Below are 23,295 nucleotides of genomic sequence, written 5' to 3' on the forward strand. Positions count from 1 at the left end.
AGTAATTAAGTTACTTTCTTGGATTTCTCAAAGTGACTTTCTTTCCTGATACAAAGACATCCAAAGAAATCTTTGAGTCTCTGTTTTGGAATCAAGATTAAATATATACACATACATGTCTGTATGTGTGTGAGTCTGAAACACTGGGGTTTGATCTTGAAAGATCTTTATAATAGCTTGGTTTTGATTTGTTAGTTTCTTAAGATATTATAACTCAGTCTGATTTAGAATATAGAGGTCAGGCTTTTTCAAACAAAAGAAACGATATGAATTGTTGAACACATCCACACACCACCCCCCCAGCTTCTGCCCAGTTTTATCAAGTGCTAAGAACAATTGGCTTCTTTCAGAAAACAAGGAGACAGCATTACCTTTGGATTCTTCAATATTAATAGATCAAAAGCAATCAGTCATACGGTGATTTCTCCAAATTTTTTCTTAGTTTTTATTAAAATACGTTTTTCAAATAAATATTCTGAACAACCCAAATCAATCAAAGCAATGGGATCACAAAGTGCTGCTTCTTTCTACAAGGAAGATAAATCACTGGAGTTCCCACTGTGGTGCAACGGGATCAGCGGCCTCTTGGGAGTTGTGGGATGCAGGTTCGATCCCCAGCCTGGCACAGTAGGTTAAGGATCTGGTGTTGCCACAGCTGCGGTTTGGGTCAAGACTGTGGCTCAGATCTGATCCCTGGCCCAGGAATTCCATATGCCGTGGGGTGGCCAAAAAACAAAACCAAACCAAACAAAAAAGAAGGTACATCATTAACTTGTACAGAAAATCCAACAGCCACACTCGAAGTCAATTTAGCTGTTTTTCTGGTTTGTTTTTGTTTTTGTTTGCTTTTTAGGACCACACCCAGGCAAGGGGTCGAATTGGAGCTATAGCTGCCAGCCTATGCCACAGCCACAGCCACACAGGATCCAAGCCACGTCTGCAACCTACACCACAGCTCATGGCAATGCTGGATCCTCAACCCACTGAGCGAGGCCAGGGATCAAACCCCAACCTCATGGTTCCTAGTCAGATTCGTTTCCGCTGCACCACGATGGGAACTTCAATTCAGCCATTTTAAAGACGTGACGGAGGCTACTCACGATCCCAGAGACACCAAGGACTCTGCAGCGTCACTCATCTGAACAGGTTCAGAAGCTGGCTTGATCTTTAGTACCTCTGCAAAACCATCACCAAACCAGCAGGTGACGTGTGCTATGTCTACTGTGAAGTAGAAAAGGCGATCCTGGCAGAGCTTCCGCCGATACACAGACCGAGGGTCGGCTGAAAGCACTGCCTCAATGGCACGCTTCACTTCTTCTGCTGATTGAAAATATTTAAATGAAGCCTGGCCAACACCTGCAATGAGAAGAACACAACTTAATGCTCAAAATCATGCAGGTCAAATTTCAGTACAGTGAATTTCAACGTGGGGATGGGCTGGTTCCTTGAATATCGCTTGGAAATCTACTCAGTCGTTAACAAAGAATGCCACCTGCAGGTGGTACTGACATTAGATTAAACTTATGCACTGCCCCCCCCATTCTCATCTGATGAGCAAAAAAAAAAAAAAACCAAACCAAAACAAAACATGGTGATATCTGTCCTTAGTCCCCTAACTAGGAAAGCTGAGCTTTCACTTTCTGGTAACCTAAATGTCCCTTTCCCATGCTCAACATAGACTTTAATTCCTTGTCATTTTCTTCTCAGAATGGGGACATAATCAGGGAAAGGCATGACAGTCCCAGCATTATCAGAAGCCACATGTACAAGAGTGCAGGCAAAGGCAGAGGAGGGTGCCTGTCACACACCCACAGCTAAAGGTAACGCTACCTTCCACAAGAGGCATGAGAGCCCTTGTGAAAACAGTGAAGCAGATACACTGAGAAAGTTCAACGCCACCACTAGGGAAGAGGGCACCCTACTCCACCTGGTGCAGAGTTCAGTAAACAGATATTTATCCTGTCAAGTGGGAAAACTACCTATGTTTATATCATTGTGGACGTATTTTAATTTTTAAAAATAGAGTATGTACAAACACTTAAATAGAAGACTGTGACCCAATTTTTAATAACTACCATATAACATACATCCAAATGAAGGCCAGGCCCTTCCAGGAAGGCATGTGCTTAAAACAGTGTTGTCCCTGTTCAAAGTATCATCTGCAGGAGTTCTCGCTGTGGTTCAGTGGGTTAAGAACCCAACTAGTATCCATGAGGATGCAGGTTTGACCCCTGCCCTCGCTCAGTGGGTTAAGGATCCGGCGTTGCCATAGGCTGCAGATACGGCTCAAAACTGGCGAAACTGGGGCTGTGGCGTATGGCAGCGGCTAAAGCTCCGATTCAGCTCCTAGCCTGGGAACCTCCATGTGCTGCAGATGAGGCCCTAAAATAAATAAATACATAAATAAATAAATAAATAAATAAAATCAAAATACTATCTGCAGTGGTAGTGGATCTTTGTCCTTCTGGAAAGTAAACGCAATTTTTAGAAAACAGCCAAAAATCACTCTGGGCTATATCCAATAAATAAGTTGATAAGCACAGCCATAAAATACAATTTTTGGTCAAAAACCAAGGACCAGCTATAAACTGCTAAGATTCCTTTAGCGCACGGTCCATAAAATGACTCTAAGGCCTCTCGGAAAAGAAGAGCGCCAAAATATCACGCAGTTCAGGAACAGTGTGTCTGGTAGAAGCCCCAGGTCTTTGCTTGGCTGTGCATTTGGCGTAGGTGCCCTTCTCTCACTTCCCTGCCTCCTTATGCTTCCAAGCTCAGCCCAAATACAAGCCTTTTCCTCCAAGAAGCCTTCCCAGATTTCCTCCCCACTCCCCAAGTTAGAATTCTCTCTCCTTCGTGTGCCCGCAGCTCTCTATTCCAGTTCCATGCCCCCCAACTCCAAACATCTTTTCATCTTTTCTAGACTCTGAACTTTCTAAAGCCATTTCTTATTTCTATACTGGCTCAAAATTGTTATTATAAACCAATCATTATATTTCATAATTTCTTTGTAATCTTTTTTAATCCATAAGGCATATTTGTAGCTTCTCAATGAACTGTAGTTTGAAAAACATAAAACTTTCCAAGTAGGAAACATTCTATGATAACCAAAAGACAAGGGATAAATATTAAGTATTTTCTAGGCAGCACTGCTTCGTTCTACCACAAAAACCATTTTTAAAACTGACCTTCCCTCTACCCCCACCAAGAACTATACAGTGATAAAAAAAATTTTCATAAACAAAACCCTTTTTTTTTTTTTTTGGTCTTTTGTCTTTCTTTTGTTGTTGTTGTTATTTCTTGGGCCGCTCCCGCGGCATATGGAGGTTCCCAGGCTAGGGGTTGAATCGGAGCTGTAGCCACCGGCCTACGCCAGAGCCACAGCAATGCGGGATCCAAGCCGCATCTGCAACCTACACCACAGCTCATGGCAACGCCGGACCGTTAACCCACTGAGCAAGGGCAGGGACCGAACCCGCAACCTCATGGTTCCTAGTCGGATTCATTAACCACTGCACCACGACAGGAACTCCCCCTTTTTTTTTTTTTTTTTTTTTTTATGGCCGCACTCGTGGCATATGGAAGTTCCCAGCCAGGAACTGAATCTGAGCTGCAGCTACAACCTGAGCCACTGCAGTCAGATTCTTTTTTTTTTTTTTCTTTTTAGGGCTATACCTGCGACATATGGAGGTTCCCAGGCTAGAGGCTGAATTAGAGCTGCAGCTGCAGGCCACAGCTACAGCCACAGCCACGCAGGATCCAAGCCACCTCTGCCACCTACACCATAGTTCATGGCAACACTGGACCCTTAACCCACTGAGTGAGGACATGGATCAAACCTGTACCCTCATGGATACTAGTCAGGTTCATTACCACTGAGCCACACGGGAACTCTAGCACTCAGATTCTTAACCCATTGTGCTATGGTGGGAACTTCACACAACTTTTCAAATAAAAAGATTGACGTAAAAATCAAACGTCCTGTTTAAACATAAAGCCTTAGGAAAGGATGAGCAGCACGACCATGCAGTAGCAGGTGAAGTCTGACATCTAACCAACTAACTAGCTACTTCTTTTTTTGGCTGCACCTTCAGCATGCAGAAGTTCCCAGGCCAGGGAATGAGCCCAGGCCATACCAATAACACTGCTGAGCCCCTAACTGCTGGGTCACCAGGGAACTCTATAATTGGCTACTTCTTACTGGAATCACTACCCCCTTCTTAATGGGCCCTTCCTTCATTCTAGAGGGCTGCTTGGAATCTGCCATGGGCGGGGGGACAGATAAGGATCTTGGTTAAGAACTATGTGTTAATTAGGCTCCACCTAAAAGCCCTGTGGCCTCTCTTCTGCAGTGATTTTAGTGCATGCCTCTAGTGCTATGACTTTATGGGGACAATTTCTGTGCTAAGACACTCTTTCCTTCTTTCTTACTCCTGGACTCTGTGCCCGAGGTTGAGCTATCAGTCATCTGGCTGTTAGAATAAGATAAGACATTTCTCTAGTCATATAGTAAGAAATGAAAAAACTCAATCTATGTACATACAGAGCAAGCACAATTTAGCTTCTGAATGCTGTTTGAGAATTCCAAGAACTACTACAACAGGTAACAAGGAGGCCCACTCCTGGGCAGCAGCCGTTCTCAGCAAACACTTGATTGAGTGCCTGGGACTCATCGAACAAACTGAAAGTCATCAGATGAGGGGGTTGCCCAAATATGATTTTATACACATACATTTCTTTACAAGTCATAATGACAAATACTCTATATAACTGCTCTCAGCAGAAATGCCAGGTTTGCCTAAATCTCCTAGTAAAAGCTCATCTCTCATTTGGAAACAAGAAACAGAAAAGTACCTGAATCACCTGAGCTAAGGTGCTCAAGGTCCATCTCCGCGTGAGGAGTAAATCGGACTTCCAAGGTGGCCACGGGGGCCTCTCTCACCCAGGCAGGGACCACACTGCGGTGGGCTGCATCAGCCACCCTGGAGGGGCAGGAAGGAGCCTCGGGGGGCAGCTTTGCACTGTGTCCTGGTGGGACCACTGCTTCCTTCCCTCTCCTCAACCTGCTGTCTGCTTGTTCCTCTAAAAAGCTCTTCTCCAAGTGCCATGGACCTCTCTGCCCTTCTGCCACACTTGGACTCGAGCCACTTCCTGATTCTTCACCCACATCTGCTGCTCTCTCCCTGGGCTTAGGTGAGTTTCGCTGGATTTCTGCTGTGTCGTCATCGTGTTTTGTGTCATTTTCTCCTAAAGTTCTGTCTTCGGGGCATTGAGGTTTCTCCTTGGTGCAGGTGTAGGGCTGTGGTTCCTCGTATCCTGAGAGCTGCTGCCAGTCACAGCTGTCAATCGTGCCATCAGATTGGGACATGGGTTTTGGTTTACACTGGTTTTTCTGTAAATGAAAGTCTCCTAAAGGCTCAATCAAATCTTGTGGTGAGTCATAATCAGCTATGTAGGGCTTTATGTCTAGAACAGGTGTGCCATGAATCATGTCGATTCCAGAAAGGTATATGGCTCCACCTGCAATGTGAAAAACATCTTTTTAGAAATATTAAAAATGAAGAACAGTGCAAACATTTGAAGAATCAACATCGTCTGCTTAAGCTTTACCAAGCTTACTCATAATTCTCTTGCACACCAGGCTTTCTTACACCTGTTGCCGACATGCACTTCCTTTCTACCTAGAAAGCCATTGTCTTCTTTACCTGTCAAACTGTAACGCGCTCTTCAAGGCTCTCACAGAACACCTCTTTTACAGAGCCTTCCTGGATCTTCCACACTTAAGCATTCTTTCCTCTGGGTTCCACAGAGGAAGCTGTGCCCAGACCTCTCCTGGAGCCCCCATGGTCTGGTAATGGCCTGCTTAGAGTCTCTCCTCCCAGACAGCGAGTAGGCCCTTGAGCATGAGGTGGGGCCAATTGACCTTTGCATCAGTTGGGGGTTCTAGGCACATCTGAGTCCTCAGTATTTCTCCATGGGACTAATGATGGTTTCCACTGTGGCAAACTGAGTGTAAGGTGGTCCCATGATGCTCACTCCTGGTGCCCTTTTCTTAAGTATGACTTGAATCACTCCAGTGACTATATTATGTCATCCAAGACCCCTGTGTTTGCCAGCAGACTCTCCCTATGGGCCTGAAAAAGCAAGCAACCATGCAGGAAAAGCACCTGTGGCAAGGCATGACAGGTGGTCTCTAGGCACTGTGGGATGTCTCCAGGAGATGGGGGCAGCCAACAACCAGCAATAGGCTGGGACCCTCTGACCAGAAGGAAGTGAATTCTGCCTATGACCAGAGTGGGCTTGGAAGTGGATTCTTCCACAGTCAAACCTCCAAAAGAAAACTCATCTTAGTTTACACCTTAACTGCAGCTTGCTGAGGTGGGGGATCCGGCTGAGTTGTGCCCAGACTCCTGACCCACAGAAATATCATGATGTTTTAAACACACAGTAAATGCGTGCTGCTTAAATGGGTAAGTGCATGGTGATTTGTTACATAAAAGTAGAAATCTAATATTCCATCAAGACTCAAGTAATTAAGCCAAATGTAAATCACAATAACCAAATACTAAATACAGCTGCTGTCCAGCTTCTTCTACTGGTACCCAGTCTACTAACTTGATCCTTGGGAAACTGGCCAAATAAGAATCAGAAAACTGCATGTGATCACATTTGATCCTATCTCCATTTAAAAAAAAAAAAAGACAAAGGACTCTGATTTCTAAAATGTGCTTACTCTTGGAGTTCCTGTCTTGGCGCAGAGGAAACAAAACCGACTAGGAACCATGAGGTTGCAGCTTTGATCCCTGGCCTCGCTCAGTGGGTTAAGGATCCGGCGTTGCCGTGAGCTATGGTTTGTAGGCCGGCAGCTGCTTCCTGGGAACTTCCATATGCCGCAGGTGCGGCCTTAAAAAAAACAAAAAATAAAAAACGAAAAATAAAATGCTTACTGTGAATGAACCTGGAACTTTGGAAAGAAGACTTTGGGCTTTCTAAGTGATAGATTATGCCTAACAATGTCTACAGAAGAAAGAAAGGCACTGGGGCATAGATGAGAGTTCATGGGATTTGAAATCAGACAACCCCTGGCTGATGCTACTGGGTAAATTATCCAACACCAAAGAGCCTCAGTGCCCTCATCCATAGCATGGAGACTGCCACCCTATCAATCCCATGAGCCACTGTCATTATAAAGTGCAAAGCAGCACACAAACACTAGTCACTAGTCGTGACCAGGATGCTTATTTATGTCTATAGTGTTACTGTGTCTGCCTTTCATCTTTCTGATCTGATTCTCCCCATGGGAATCCTCCGTAGGGCAGGGATTTTTATCTAATTTGTTTGCCACTATGTCCCCAGAACCTAGAACAATGCCTAGAACATACTCAGTGCTCAGAAAATATGTGTGGGTTGCACACACAATCATAAAACGTTCCAGTACTGTTACCCACATTGGTTAACCATTACAGATTGATAAAACTCAAGTTGGGTTGGCTACAGGTTATTTTCTGGAAAACCCACCCAAGGCATGGTTGACTACAGTCCATCAGGGGAGATCATGCTCCGGAAAAGAACAAGCAAAGTAACAACACCCAACTTTTTAGCACCCCCATAACCTGAAAAGTACTCTGAGAGCCTATGTCTCTAAGATCCTCATAAAACATTCCGCAAAATTCCAGAGAAGGCAGATCCTTCCCCTTTGCCCACTTTGCAAACAAGCAAGCTGAAGCCTGGAATGGCTGCCTGACTCCCCATCTACCTGCCATTTCATCTTCTGCCTAACAAATGTGCTCATCAGGTCAGAGGGATTTAAGAACAGGATGCCTTCAAAAATGTACGGCTCATTAATGAGGTTATATACGAACACGTATTTAAAAGCAATGTGGTACTCTATCCAGGTTCTTCCACAATCTGATAGACGTTTGACCTACGGTGCATTCATCCCAGATCCTGTGCCACATGTCACAGTGGTTGGCAGCACTGCAGCCACGATGCATGTTCATTTCCTCAGGGCTGCAAGGAAGAAATGACACATCGCCTTACGTGCTAATCACATATGCATGTGCGACCAGTTACTGTGTGCTCAATTTTGAAATTGTCTAATTATTTTTGGATCAGTTTGCATTTATCATATTCCCAGTTAGAAAAATCTCGGTTACTAATTTAATGATTATGAAATCTTGAGTTATTTTTAAATAATTCAATAACTTTTGATAAATGCAATGACAAAGTCTGAGAAGCTTAGGCGAGCTTATTGAAAATGTTTCAAAGCTGACATACTTTTTTTTTTTTTTTGGCTTTTTAGGGCCACACCCGTGGCATATGGAGGCCACACCCAGGCTAGGGGTCAAATTGGAGCTACAGCTGCTGGCCTACACCACAGCCACAGCAACACCAGATCCAAGCCTCGTCTGTGACTTACACCACAGCTCACCACAACACTGGATCCTTAACCCACTGAGCAAGGCCAGGGATCAAATCCAAAACCTCATGGCTCCTAGTCGGATTCATTTCCACTGCCCCACAATGGGAACTCCCTGACATACTTTTAATCATTTCATTTTCTGCAACAGGTGTCTGATGGTTCTCAGGGGCCTGATTTCTCAGGTTGGTACTTGTCTGAATAACGACTAGTGCTGACCGTTGATTTTCTAAGACTTCTCTTGGTTATTTTGTATAAGGCTTCTTTCGGTTAAGGAAAAAAAGGTAAAAGTAGAAATTACCTTCCACCTTTTCCAGTTTGGCCAGAGTCAGTCCTATTGCATTGGGACGATGGGGACTCCTTGTGGAGAAGACACCAGTCTTTGCACCATTCAGCCTAGGAGGCTGCACTTTGGCCTTACAGCTCAAATGACCGTTTTTGTGAAAAACAAACAAAATCCTATTGAAAACAAACCAAACCCGTGGGTAAGAAAAAAAATTCAAGTTAATACAAGTTACAATGAGTTGATTGAGAAAAAAAACTTTCATCACTACAAACTAAAACAGAAACAACACTTTCCATAGCATTAAAAGGTAATCAGTGGGGGTGGGGAGGGGGAGGGAAGAATAATACCCTTCCCGTTTCCTGAAGGAAGGCAGTCTTGGCTCTATATCCACTGCCCTGACACAATGACTGGCACACGGCAGGAACTTCCTAGACAGTACACAAGTACCTAAATGAACAATATTTACTAAGTAAGTGCCTGTTATGTGCCAGGCAGTATGCTGCACATATTACAGTCATTTCATTTAATCCTCTTAGTAACCCTAAGAACAACAATGTATCTTCCACTTTAAGGTATGGGGAAATTGAGGCTCAGAAATGTTAAATAACTTTGCTAGGCCTTCCTACCCAAGATTCAAAGGCAAGAATCCCTGAAGAAAATCAACAAGAGATTTGAATTCATTAAAGCATTAAAATTATGTACTATAAAATGTCATCTCAAGAAAAAATGTTTGCTATGTATAAAACAGACAAGGGATTAATATCTGTGGCAGATAAACTGTTCCAATAAATCACAAAGTAAAGGACAACTCAATATGGGAAATGAAGCCAAGAAAATGAATAGGTAAGTCACAAAAGAATTAGAAAAGCTAACAACCATTTGAAAAGATGCTGAGCTTCACTGATAATTAAAAAATTAAACTGAAAAACAAAAATCTGTTTTTCCTTGCCAGGCAAAAATTTAAAAAAAAAAATTGCTAACACATGGATGGATCTAGAAATTACCATAAGTGAAGTTAGCCAGACAGTGAGACACCAACATCAAATGCTATCACTTACATGTGGAATCTAAAAAAAGGACACAATGAACTTTGCAGAACAGATAATGACTCACAGACTTTGAAAAACTCATGGTTTCCAAATGAGACAGCCTGGGGGGTGAAGGGATGTACTTGGGGTTTGGGATGGAAATGCTATAAAATTGGGTTGCGATGATCGCTGAACAATTATAAATGCAATTGAGTAATAAAAATGCTATAAAAACAATAATTCTGATAAAAAATTAGTTAACACACAGTGATAGAAAGAGTGAAGGGTAAAGTTCATTTTCATAGACCTCTGTGGTATAAATTGGTTATGTTCTTTATTCTTTTTTTTTTTTTTTTGGCATGTGCATGTGGAAGTTTCCAGGCCAGGGACAAAACCTGTGCCATAGCAGTGACCTGAGTCAAGGGGTGACAATGCCAGATTCTTAACCTGCTGAGTCACCAGGGAAGTCTGGTTAAGCTTTTAGAGCGCAATTTGGCAGGAGCTCTCCAAAACTACAAATACGCTCACCCTCTAACCCCATACATCCATTTCTGAGATGCTATTCATAAAAATATACAGAAGTGCCCAAGAATATGTGTCTAAAGGGATTTGTTACAGCATTATTGTAACGGCAAAATAACTCTCCATTAATAAAGAGTGGTCACATCATGGTATGTCTATACTTTGTAAAAACAGGCAGCCACTAAAGCAAAAAAAGGAAGGTAAATCTACGTGTACTGTTTTGATATATACTAAGTGAACAAAACATATTCCATTTTTTAAACATCCACTCTACATGTGTATATTTATGTTTCCATGTGTATTACAAAAAGAAAAAGAAAAAGGCTGGCAGGATACACACTAAGCTGTTAATGGTGATAATCTCTTAGAAGTGTTGGAAAGTGGGGACAAGAGAGGAAAAAAGCTGGAGGCATAAGGAAAATCTTTATACACTTCTGTCCATTTTTTATACCAGTAGTGTTTTTAACGTAAGCAATTCAACCAAGATCATACAAACTATGTCAGAACATCCATTTTTCTTTCTACTCTATGAAAATTCCCAAATTAACATGAAAAATAAACTACTTAAGAATAAACATTTAATTTTAGATCTTCGTCAGTATAATTAGACCAACGCTGATGCTGGGGTGAGGAAGAATGAACAGAGACAGAATTCCAAGTGACAGCAAGTAACCCTAGTATAACCCAGGCCCTACTAGAGGTAACACTCTATTTAAAGTATCCAGGTTTCTAAGGCATCTCTTTCTTTTAGGAACAGTAGAGCTAATATGTCATGGGTCTAGAGCAGGGTCCACAAACTTTTTCTGTAAAGGACCAGATAGTAAATATTTCAGGGTTTGCAGGTCAACCAGTCTCTGCTACAAATACTCCACTCTGCTGCTAAGGCACAAAAACAGCCACACACAACACCTAAATGAATACATGTGGTTGTGTTCCCATAAACTTATTTACAAAAGCAGAAGATGGTATGGGTTTGGTCCACAGGTCACAGCCTGCTGACTCCTGGTCTAAAGGAGAGAATAATGACCCATGGACAGAATCAAGATTTATAGATTTCAGCTCAATAGAAGTCATTCATCACAATTAGAACCAACTGCAAATGGAATGTGCCCTCAGTGGACTCCAAGCTTCCTTGAGGGCATCCAAGTTATGCAGACAATCACAGGCATGAGTAATTATAGGAATCCCATATAATAGACAAGGGTGATCTGGATGGCAACTCCAAGGTTGCTTCCAACCAAGTACTTTACTGAGGGGCAAATTCTGGTCCAAAGTATCTTTTTTTTTTTTTTCTTTTCCTTTTTTGGCCGCCCCAAGACATATGGAGTTCCCGGCCCAGGGACCTCATCTGAGCCACAGTTGCAACCTAAGCCACAATTGCAGAAACACCAGATCCTTAACCCACTGTGCCACGCCAGGGATCAAACCTGGGTCCCAGCGCTCCCAAGATACCACTGATCCCACTGTGCCACAGCAGGAACTCCCAAAGTATCATTTATAACTATAAAACAACTTACCAAACGTGAGAAAATTGTTCTAAGCCCATCAAGGAATGTTCAGGATTATTAAAGATACTTTTTCTAATCCTCAAACAGGCCCGTGAGTGGCTACAAATGGTTGGCTGCCTTGGAGTACCATTCTTGGCTAAGAAACAGGATTCCAAGTATCCAATTGGCTCTGTTAAAAGGTTCCCTACAGAAGAAAATTAGATAAGAAATCATTAATCACCTTGCTGTACAGTGGGAAAAAAAATAAATTAAAAAAATTATTAATCAAAAGGTCAAGCAAAGACATAGGAAAACATGCTTTTTTTAAACATACTGATTTCATAGTTTCAAAATCTACTAGATGTTATCCAACTATAAAACATGATTCTTTTTTTTTTCCTTTTTGCCTTTTCTAGGGCTGCACCCACGGCATGTGGAGGTTCCCAGGCTAGGGGTCCAATCGGAGATACAGCTGCCAGCCTACGCCACAGCCACAGCAACACGTGATCTGAGCTGCATCTTCGACCTACACCACAGCTCATGGCACTGCTGGATCCTTAACCCAATGAGCGAGGGCAGGGATCAAACCTGAGACCTCATGGTTCCTAGATGGATTTGTTAACCACCGAGCCACGACAGGCACTCCCTAAAACATGATTCCTACAGTATTGGTAAATATATATAAATATCCTCATCATTACATACACATTGTTATATCCCTTTTGATAATAAGAGCATGGATCTAAGAAAGAAAGAATGAAAGAGGCACTTTTAGAAGATCTATTATGACAACTCAAATTCTATGTTATATGACCTTGGTCAGGCAAAGAGGGTATTTCAAACAGAGGTTATAATGTGCACAAAGTTAAATGAGAAATTTTATAGCATAAGCAGGGGACAAGCCATTTTGATTGGTTGGAGTGTGAAATACAAGGCAAAGAATAATGAAAGATAACGAGACAGAGGCTATATATAAGATGCTTTCACTTGAAAACAAAAGGACCCATGAAATGAACTAGTTTAATTAAGCAATATGGGATCACAGTACTAAAAAATCTAAAGGTAGGTTATATTTCAGGCTAGGCTTGCTCCAGTAGCTCTCTGCCCCACTAGACTGTAAGTGCCATATAGGCAGGAGTTTTTCTGTCTTATTTACTACTGTTCTCATTGTCTAACATTTGCTTGCAAAAGAATAGGTACTTTAAAAATTCACACTGCATGGGAAAAGAATTATGTAAACTGATTAAAATGGAAAGTGAAAAAGAAAAATGTGTATAACATAATACTATGGAGTTCCCATTGTGGCTCAGCAGTAACAAACCTGACCAGGATCCAAGAGAATGTGGGTCAATCCCTAGCCTCACTCAGTGGGTTAAAGGATCCTGCATTGCTGTGGCTGTGGTGTAGCCCCGCAGCTGAGGCTCCAGGTGCAGCCCTCAAAAAGACAAAAAACAAAACAAAATACTATTAATGAAAATTTTATATATTTACCTAACTGAACATGTACATATATGTATCTAGAAAGCTATTTGGAAGGGTATTCACCAAAATGTTAAGAGCAGTTAGAAGCGGTGAAGAGGAGTTCCTGTTGTGGTACAGTGGGTTAAGAACCCAGCGTTGCTGCAGCTGTGGTATAGGTCACAGCGGCAGCTTGGGTTCAATCCTTGGCCCCAGAATTTCCATATGCTTTGAGTGTGGAAAAAAAAAGTTGTGGAGATATTGTTGCATTATTTTTACATTTAATTTTATTAATTTTATAATATGTGAAAATTCTGCAATAATCACAAATCAATAAAAATGCTTTTAAAGCAGTAACTCCCTTCAGAAGAAGAAAAAACTGGCCAGTTAGCATCAATACAGGTTTAAAGTAGAAAGTATCTACAACTATTTTGAATTTATATATTTTTTTCACATTTCATGAAGGCTGCATTACCTTCTTTTAAGAGATGATTTAAAGACATGATGGAACCTGATCTTATTTCCAGCTTCCATTGACCAGCCTACCAGCACAGGTGGTAAGACCACGCCTGCAGCTATCCTTCACAGCAGCTTTCATTACTCTTCGCTTATAAAAACTAAATTATGTGATACATGTAAAATATCATACACAATATATATAATAAAGCATATTAAAATGAAATTCTATGTACAACTATACGTGTAATAAATTCACTAATAAAAAAAGAAAAAAATTAAATAAAATTAAATTCTATGTACCACCACGCAGCCCAAGAACTAGTGTTTTGCCAACAACTTGCTTTTTTTTCTGTCTCTCTCCCTACCTTACCCCCTGAATAACCAAGAGCCTGAATGTGCTCTTTATTCTTCACTTCTTTTCTTAAATATGATTTTATCACATGCATATGCATGCTTAAGCTATGTTTCATCTTTGAGCTCTATAAAAACTGGCATCCCATGATGCACAGCAGGTCAAGGATCCAAAGTTGCTCCAGCTGTGACTCAGGTCGAAAGTGCAATGTGGGTTCAATTCCTGGTCTGAAAACTTCCACATGCTGAGAGTTTGGCCAAAAAAAAAAAACTATTATCAAAATATATGTTACCTTCTGAGACTTGCTTTCTCTCTCCTAATACTACGATTCTAAGATCCATCCATACAGTGTATGTTTTTGACAACATTAAGGTTTTTTCCACGTTTACAGGCACTTTTTTTTTTTTGGTCTTTTTGCCTTTTCTAGGGCCACTCCTGTGGCATATGGAGGTTCCCAGGCCAGGGGTCTAATTGGAGCTGCAGCCACCGGCCCATGCCAGAGCCACAGCAACTCGGGATCCGAGCCACATCTCGACCTACACCACAGCTCACAGCAACCCCGAATCCTTAATCCACTGAGCAAGGCCAGGGATTGAACCCGCAACCCCATGGTTCCTAGTCGGATTTGTTAACCACTGAGCCATGATGGGCACTATTTTTAAATCTTTGATTATGATATGTGGAATCAACATAATAAACTTCTTAAAGATGAAGAAACTGAAGTCAAACAATTCTCTGGTGTTCATAAAAATATCATGAAAGGAGTTTCAGCAGTGGCTCAGCAGGTTAAGAACCTGACACTGTCTCCAGGAGGATGCAGGTTCAATCCCTGGCCTTGCTCAGTGGGTTAAGGGTCCAGCATTGCCACAAGCTGTAGTACAGGTCACAGACACTGCTCGGATCTAGTATTGCAGTGATTGTGGCATAGGCTGGCAGCTGCAGCTCTGATTCACTCCCACCCTGGGAACTTCCATATGCCACAAGTGCAGTCATAGAAAAAATTAAAAATAATCTCTTGGGAGTTCCCGTCATGGCGCAGTGGTTAACGAACCCGACTAGGAACCGTGAGGTTGCGGGTTCGATCCCTGCCCTTGCTCAGTGGGTTAACGATCCGGCATTGCCGTGAGCTGTGGTGTAGGTTGCAGACACGGCTCAGATCCAGCGTTGCTGTGGCTCTGGCGTAGGCTGGTGGCTACAGCTCCCATTCGACCCCTGGCCTGAGAACCTCCATATGCCGCGAGAGCGGCCCAAGAAAATGGCAAAAAGACAAAAAAATAAAAATAAAAATAATCTCTTAACAATTATAAAATAAGCTCTTAAAATGAAGAAAAATGGCCAAAACGGGCTCCTACCCTAATCAAGCATGTCCTGTGTCATTTAAGAAACATTTTCCAAGTGTCTACAATTGCCAGGCATTGTGCTAAATTTGTGGAAAAAATAAAAACAAGAACTCTCATCACAGTGGAGTTAAGGAGAGGAGTTCCCATTGTGGCACAGCGGAAACTAATCTGACTAGGAACCATGAGGTTGTGGGCTCGATCCCTGGCCTCACTCAGTGGGTTAAGGATCCAGTGTTGCCGTGAGCTATGGTGTAGGTCACAGATGGGGCTCTGATTTGGTGTTGCTGTGGCTCTGGTGTAGGCTGGCAGCTGTACTTTCAATTAGACCCCTAGCCTGGGAACCTCCACGTGCTGCAGATATGGCCCTAAAAAGCAAAAACCAAAAAAAAAAAAAAAAAAGGTTGGGAGTTCCCGTCGTGGCGCAGTGGTTAACGAATCCGACTAGGAACCATGAGGTTGCGGGTTTGGTCCCTGCCCTTGCTCAGTGGGTTAACGATCCGGCCCCCGAGTTGCCGTGAGCTGTGGTGTAGGTTGCAGACGCGGCTCGGATCCCAAGTTGCTGTGGCTCTGGCATAGGCTGGTGGCTACAGCTCCAATTCAACCCCTAGCCTGGGAACCTCCATATGCCGCGGGAGCGGCCCAAGAAATAGCAACAACAACAAAAGAAAGACAAAAGACAAAAAAAAAAAAGGCTGGTTGGGAGAATCTCACAATATGCTTCCGAATCATGGGAAATGTCATACCTGCAGTAATGATCAAAGACTTCTGCCCCTGACTCTTTGATTGGGGCCTACAAGTTTATAACTAACTTGAGCTATTACTTCACTGAATCAATCTATACCTGTTTTTCACAGGTTGTACCTATGCTATGACAATATAAATTGCAACCAGTTGGATTTCTTCCAACCCTCCTTGTGCATCTCTATAAGAACATAAGCAAGATAATCCTGGGTAAGCAATGAACTGAAAGCGTACACAGGAGCTACATTGTAAGGAGCCCCTCAAAGATGTCACTCAAATGTTTGCAACCATTCTCAATGTATCCAATAACCTAGTGGGAACTCACCATATTCTAATTTGTTTGAACCCTTTAAATGCTCTACTTGAGGTGGAGGCCTGAGAATGTCCACCCAAGGGAAACCTGATCTCCTTCCTCTTGCTTTATATATCAAAAAGCAAACAAATAAGAAAATATTAAGCAACTACCATTTGGTAAGCACTGTGCTAAGTGCCTGAGTACAGGCATAAACTAGAACCACTTCTTACCCTCGAGGTGTCCAGTGTATTGACAAAGTGGACAAGTAAATCAACAATTAAATCAAACTACCTTATATACATGCAGAATGGGAATATGCACAAGTATGCCAGAGTAATACTGGCATGAAAACCACAGGGAAAGAGGGCGAAGAGATTCCCAGAGGGCTATAGATGGTGTGAAAAGAGAAAAAGGACAGAAACAAAATAACATCACACTAGCTGTGTGACCTCTGAATCCAGCTTTCTTGGCTATAAAGCAAGGATAATAATACCTACCTTGGAAAGTTATAAGATTACTAAAATATGCAAAGTGCCAAGTACAACAGAAGGTGCTCAAGGAGCTCCCTTTCGGTTCAGCAGGTTAAGAATCTGGTGCTGGAGTTGCCATTGTGGCGCAGCTGAAATGAATCCGACTACGAACCGAGGTTGCAGGTTCAATCCCTGGCCTTGCTCAGTGGGTTAACCTGTTGCCATGAGCTGTGGTGTAGTTCGCAGACTTGGCTCCAATCTGGCACTGAACCCGCATCCTCATGGATCCTAGTCGGGTTCATTAACCATTGAGCCACAAAGGGAACTCCCACAGTTGCAACTTTAACAACTGCACCACATAGGAACTTCCCATCCAACACTTCTGACTTACAGCTTCCCATCCCATGCACTATAGACCTCTGAGGTCTTTCTTGCCTGTCAAAATGTTACACCTATAGAGAGCTCCCTTCGTGGTTCAGCGGTTAATGAACTCGACTAGGATCCATGAGGATGCAGGTTTGATCCCTGTCCTCGCTCAGTGGGTTAAGCATCCAGTGTTGCTGTGAGCTGTGGTGTGTATCACCGATGAAGCTCGGATCTGACATGGCTGTGGCTGTGGCGTAGGCCAGCAGCTGCAGCTCCGATTAGACTCCTAGCCTGGGAAACTCCATGTGCTGCAGGTGCAGCCCTAAAAAGAAAAAAAAAATTTTATATGTATATATGAGTTTCCATTGTGGCACAGCAGAAACGAGTCCAACTAGTATCCACAAGGATGTGGGATGATCCCTGACCTTGCTCTGTGGGTCAGGGATTCGGCCTTGCCATGGGCTATGGTGTAGGTCACAGACAAGGCTCAGATCTTGCGTTGTTATGGCTGTCTAGGGCAGCAGTTACAACTCCAGTTTGACCCCTAGCCTGGGAACTTCCATATGCCATGGGTGTGGCCTTAAAAAAAAAATTACGGAGTTCCCGTTGTGGCGCAGTGGTTAACGAATCCGACTAGGAACCATGAGGTTGCGGGTTCGGTCCCTGCCCTTGCTCAGTGGGTCAACGATCCGGCGTTGCCGTGAGCTGTGGTGTAGGTCACAGACGCAGATCGGATCCTGCGTTGCTGTGGCTCTGGCATAGGCTGGTGGCTACAGCTCCGATTAGACCCCCTAGCCTGGGAACCTCCATATGCCGTGGGAGCGGCCCAAGAAATAGCAACAACAACAACAACAACAACAAAAAAGACAAAAAAAAAAGAAAGAAAATTACACCTGCAATCTGGCAGTATGTAATAATTTTCCTTTTTTTTTTTCTTTTTTGGGCTGCACCCGAGGCATATGGAAGTCCCCAGGCTAGGGGTAGAATTGGAGCTGCAGCTCCTGGCTTATGCCACAGCCACACCAATGCAGGATTCAAGCCACATGTGCAACCTACATCAAAGCTCAAGGCAACACCAGATCCTTAACCCAATGAGAGAGGCCAAGGATCAAATCCACATCCTCATGGATATTAGTCAGGTTCGTTAGCACTGAGCCACAACAGGAACGCAAACAATTTTTTTTTTTAATGGGCACAACTTTTGACCAGGTAACAACACTTTTAGGAAATTCAAGTTAAACATTTTGAACATACACAAAGATTTTAGTCTTGAAACCAAGCAGGGGCTCCTGGGCACAAAAGCCTTTATGTGCCCTCCAGTTCTTATTTTCAGGAAATGGGCCTCATTCAGCCTCCATGGCCTTCCCCAAGTTCCAAGGGGTAGGTTCTGACAGTTGCTGATCAGGGAAGGGAGGGGATGCAAAAAAAAGAGAACAGGAGTTCCCATCGAGAGGCAGTGGAAACAAATCAGACTAGGAACCATGAGGTTTTGGGTTTAATCCCTGGCCTCACTCAGTGGGATAAGGATCCAGTGTTGCGGTGAGTTGTGGTGTAGGTCGCAGACATGGCTTGGATCTGGCGTGAGCCAGCAGTTACAGCTCTGATTGGACCCCTTGCCTGGGAACCTCCATATGCCGCAGGTGCGGCTCTAAAAAGACAAAGAGACAAAAAGAAGAAGGGAGTTCCCCTCGTGGCGCGCAGTGGTTAACGAATCCGACTAGGAACCATGAGATGGGTTCGATCCCTGCCCTTGCTCAGTGGGTTAACGATCTGGCGTTGCCGTGAGCTGAGGTGTAGGTCACAGACGCGGATCGGATCCTGCGTTGCTGTGGCTCTGGCATAGGCTGATGGCTACAGCTCCGATTAGACCCCCTAGCCTGGGAACCTCCATATGCCGTGGGAGCGGCCCAAGAAATAGCAAAAAGACAAAAAAAAAAAAAGGAAGAAGAAGAAAAGAGAACAGTCAAGTAACAATAATAGTACAGCCTTGGGGCAGGATCCAGGTTCCTCTTCAAGGGATACACATGATGAGCCAAGAATCTTATATACCTAAAATAAATATACATTCACACACTCTTTTTTTTTGTTTTTTTTTTTTAGGTCTGCACCTACAGTACATAGACGTTCCAGGCTAGGGGTCGAATCTGAGCTGCAGCTGCTGGCCTGAGCCAGAGCCACAGCAACACCAGATACAAACCTTGTCTGTGACCTTCATCACAGCTCACGACAACACCAGATCCTTAACCCACTGAGCAGGGCCAAGAATCAAACCCATGTCCTCATGGATGCTAGTTGGGTTCATTACTGCTAAGCCACAACAAGAACTCCAAAAAGTTCTATTTTTCATGCTTCTTTTCTAAATGAATACTTTAAAAGTGAACAGTTTGGAGCCCTTCTTTGCACTTTTCCCTTGTTTGACTGTACCCTAAACACAAACACCTGTAAGCTAAAGATCAGGCACTGTGAACACAATTGCCTGTGGGTTAAAGATTAGAAGCACAAGATGTTTTTCAGCAATTTTCCTAGTTTGTCCTAATCTGTGATCAATCTGTCCTTTTGGTAAGTACTGTTATTCGAGGAAAAGGCAAGATTCCATAAATCAGAAGACCACCAGGATCATGATGAGCTCTCCTGACACCAGCTTTGATGACTAAAATTTCCTGAAAGAAAAACACGTTTGCCCCAATCTTGACTCTTACATGAAACCCTGTTTTTCTCCTTTTAGATTATAAAACTCCCTGCAATTCTTCCCCAAAGGAGTAGAGTCTTTAAGACATTAGCCTGCTGTGGCCTCCTTTGCCTGGCAAAGCAATAAAAGCTATATATTTTTTTTCTCCTTCACCCAAAACTGTCTCTGGGGTTCCATTTGGTAGCAGTTGGACAGAGACCCAGTTTTTGGCAACAGTCTCAAGAACTTTCACTTTTCTAAGTGAAATAAAAACAGTAATAACCTAAACACTCAACAAAAGGGAACTGGATAAATAAGAGCACACCTATAAAACAAAACAGTGTGCAACCTCTTAAAATTAACATTAATTGCCATGGAAAGTTTTTACAAACCTTAAGCTTTTGAAGTTATAAAACAGTGGGATTACATATCAACACATATTTCTAGTATATATGCACTGAAAAAATTACGGAAGGTATAAACCAAGATATTAACAGAGGTTTTCTCTGCTTGATGGCCAACTACTTTAACCTTTTTTCCATTTGCTTCCTCTAATTTCCAAAGTTAAGACAGTCTGCTGCATAAGTAAGAGTGAAAATACAGAGAAACAAGCCCATGACCATCTTTCCAGGCTCAGCTTAAAACTATTTCCTACAGCACCGGATGCTTCTCTCTGGTGGCATTAACTCCTAGTCGGCACAGCACCTGCTGTAAACATCCTATCTCTCCTTTATGAGTGAGAACTCTCCAAAGGACAGGCCACTACACTGCTTGCGGCTGTTCTGCCAAGGTCAGCGGACCTCAGCCACCACGAACAGGGCAGGAGAGATGACGTCATCCTGCTCCACCTCCGATACATCACGTGGTCGTCTAAGCACGTGACCCGTGCCTTCGCAATAAACAGGAAAAGGACCCAGTCCGTTCACGGTCTCGCTTTCCTTGTCCTCTCTACAGTTAAATCGGCTGCCTGCACTTATGGTTGTTCTGAGAGAGGAACCGCCGGCCTCTTAAAAGTTACCTGTCTCCAGAGTTGGCTTCACGCACCCGCACGGTGTAGCTTTAGGGCGAGGCCCAGGGTCCTCCAAGCCGCGCATGACTACTGGCTGCACAGGTGCCCACCCAACGCGTTAAGCCTTCCGCTTCCGGTCTCCGTGCCTGGCGCCTGCGCAACAGCCGCTCGGGCTGGTGGCGCAAAGATCCAGCACGCGCCAGGGGTGTGGGGTGCCGCCGGGCGCGCAGCGGGCGGCGGCAGAGGCGGAACTGAGGTTGAGGTTGTTTACCTGAGGTTTCGTTCCGTTCCTGAACCCGCGTCTATGCGGTCTCGCCTGGGTCCACAGCAGTTTCCCGCCCTCTCAGGGCAGCTGGCGACTCCGAAGTTACTGCCCGTTTCAAGGGGGACTCGTTGTTGAAGATTTATGCGTAAAGATATCTCTCTCGAAATAAGCAACCTGCGTATCTAACGCATGACGATAATTTTTAAAGACAAAGGATATGTATGGGTAGTATATCACATAGCAAGATGATCGGATGTTAGAAAATGTTAATACTTGGATGATGGGAATACACAAATGGTCATTTATACTTATCTGTATGCTCCCATTTTTCCGTAATAAGAAGGATGTTTTGTCAGAAAGGAGCCCCAGGTAAATCTTATTTCAAATCTAATGGATGGGTAGACCCACACCAGATTAGGTAGGGGTTGAGAGGTGGAGACTTGTTTCCTGTGCGTCATACTTCATGGGAACTGAAGCGAGAATGAAATTTGAATCAACATGCCATATACATTGAGGAGATTGTGTCATCGTTTCTGGAGAGCTCTAAAAAACTGAGGGCCAGCAAGAATCAGTTTTCATTCCATTGGATGGCCAGTTATCCTTGCACCGCTAGCCTGCCCTTTTACCCATTGACTTGTAACGTCTTCTCTCACCTGTATATTTTATCAAGTTTCTCTGTATACATAATTCTGCTTCTGAGCTTTTTATCCTGTTGTTGCATGAGGGTGGGGGTGCGGAGGGTGGAGCATGTGCCTGCAAAATAAATTATTCAAATAAAACTGCACAGATGTGGAAGCTTTATAACCATGAAAAGCTGTTCCTCAACTGGTTCATTTGTCGTGGACTAAATAGATCACTAGCAGAAAAGGAACATTGGAAGGAGCCAAAGATTTAAAGATCGTGGGGTTTAAAACAAAAACTAAAAATTGAGAAAATTCGTATACCTACATATCTTCTGATAGGTCTTTTCCACGTGAAAATTTAAAAAAGGAGTTCTCTTGTGGCAAAGCAGGTTAAGGATCTGGCATTGTCACTGCAGCGGTTTGAGTCGCTCTTGTGGCGGGAGTTCGATCCCTGGCCCAGCAACTTCTTCATGCCACCAGCGCAGCCAGAAAAAGAAAAAATTAGACAAGAATGCTATTGTTTTCAGGAGGAAAGAGTTCTGGGCAGCTGAAGAAACAAGAACAAGTTGCAGAAGGGCTGAGCTATATACCCGCTGTAAAACTGGGGCCGTAACAGCAGCAGTTGGCCACTAGATGGGGGTGTTGCTAAAAGTGATAGTCGGTTAATTTGTGGCCAGGCTGTTGCAGAAATGAGGGGTATATGTGCTCCTGGCCTTAGAAATCATATATCGTGATAATCACACCAAAAATACATTACCAAGTGTGACAAGTTCTGAAATGCAAAACAGACTTGGAGACACTGGTGAGGTATATTAATCCCTGTTTTAGAAGTAAAATTTCTCTATGGGAGACAGGAACTTGAATATATAGCACTTTTATTACATGAAGTTTTCATTAGCCTGCCTAGAGTTACATATGATTATTTGTATTTATGAGACAACCCTTTCTCTGGAGGTAGGACCTAGGAATCTGCCTTTAAAAAATCTAAATGATTCAAAGCAGGTGGTCATCTGCCTACACTGTGAGAAGAACTTCTCAGTGTAATGAATCAATGAATCGTCTTTCATTTGGGTGAAGGATCTTTTTTTTCCTTCCGCTTTTTGGGGCTGCACCCGCAGCATATGGAAGTTCCCAGACTAGGGGTCAAATCGGAGCTACAGCTACCGGCCTATCCACAACCACAGCAACTTGGGATCTGAGCCTCATCTTCAAACTACATCACAGCTCACAGCAATACCGGATCCTTAACCCACTGAGCGAGTCCAGGGATGGAACCTGCATCCTCATGGATATTAGTCGGATTCATTTCCACTGCACCACAACAGGAACTCCCAGTGAAGGATCCTTTTGAAAACCAAAGCTTTGGAGCCTCACACACATCATACTTGATATAATATTCATGGATTTTAAAGACCAACCATTGCACCTACCATGAGCACAGTGTAGTACAAAGTAGGGTTAGATGGATTCTTGCAAAATTTTAATTCTCTGACCTCAAGGTTCTAAGCAA

At 43.3% G+C, this 23,295-nt stretch overlaps 1 protein-coding gene across 4 annotated transcripts; it reads right to left on the reverse strand.

The window, feature by feature from the left end:
• Window positions 1-413: 413 nt before the first annotated feature.
• On the reverse strand, window positions 414-21,294 carry TRMO (tRNA methyltransferase O). 4 transcript variants are annotated; one of them, XM_047768004.1, is made up of 5 exons: window positions 20,907-21,052; window positions 11,770-11,944; window positions 8,718-8,875; window positions 4,852-5,517; window positions 414-1,356 (listed from the first exon to the last, which is right to left on the reverse strand). In XM_047768004.1, the coding sequence occupies exons 1-5, from the start codon at window positions 20,980-20,982 to the stop codon at window positions 1,097-1,099; spliced, it is 1,335 nt and encodes a 444-aa protein (XP_047623960.1). In that variant the 5' UTR covers window positions 20,983-21,052; the 3' UTR covers window positions 414-1,096. The 4 variants fall into 4 exon arrangements, with proteins under 4 accessions (XP_047623960.1, XP_047623961.1, XP_047623963.1 ...); XM_047768005.1 differs by having other exon boundaries at window positions 987-1,356; window positions 4,861-5,517; XM_047768006.1 differs by lacking the exon at window positions 20,907-21,052 and adding an exon at window positions 21,169-21,294 and having other exon boundaries at window positions 988-1,356.
• Window positions 21,295-23,295: the final 2,001 nt, after the last annotated feature.

Source organism: Phacochoerus africanus, chromosome 2 (assembly GCF_016906955.1).
Source record: "Phacochoerus africanus isolate WHEZ1 chromosome 2, ROS_Pafr_v1, whole genome shotgun sequence".
Taxonomy (NCBI): Eukaryota; Metazoa; Chordata; class Mammalia; order Artiodactyla; family Suidae; genus Phacochoerus; species Phacochoerus africanus.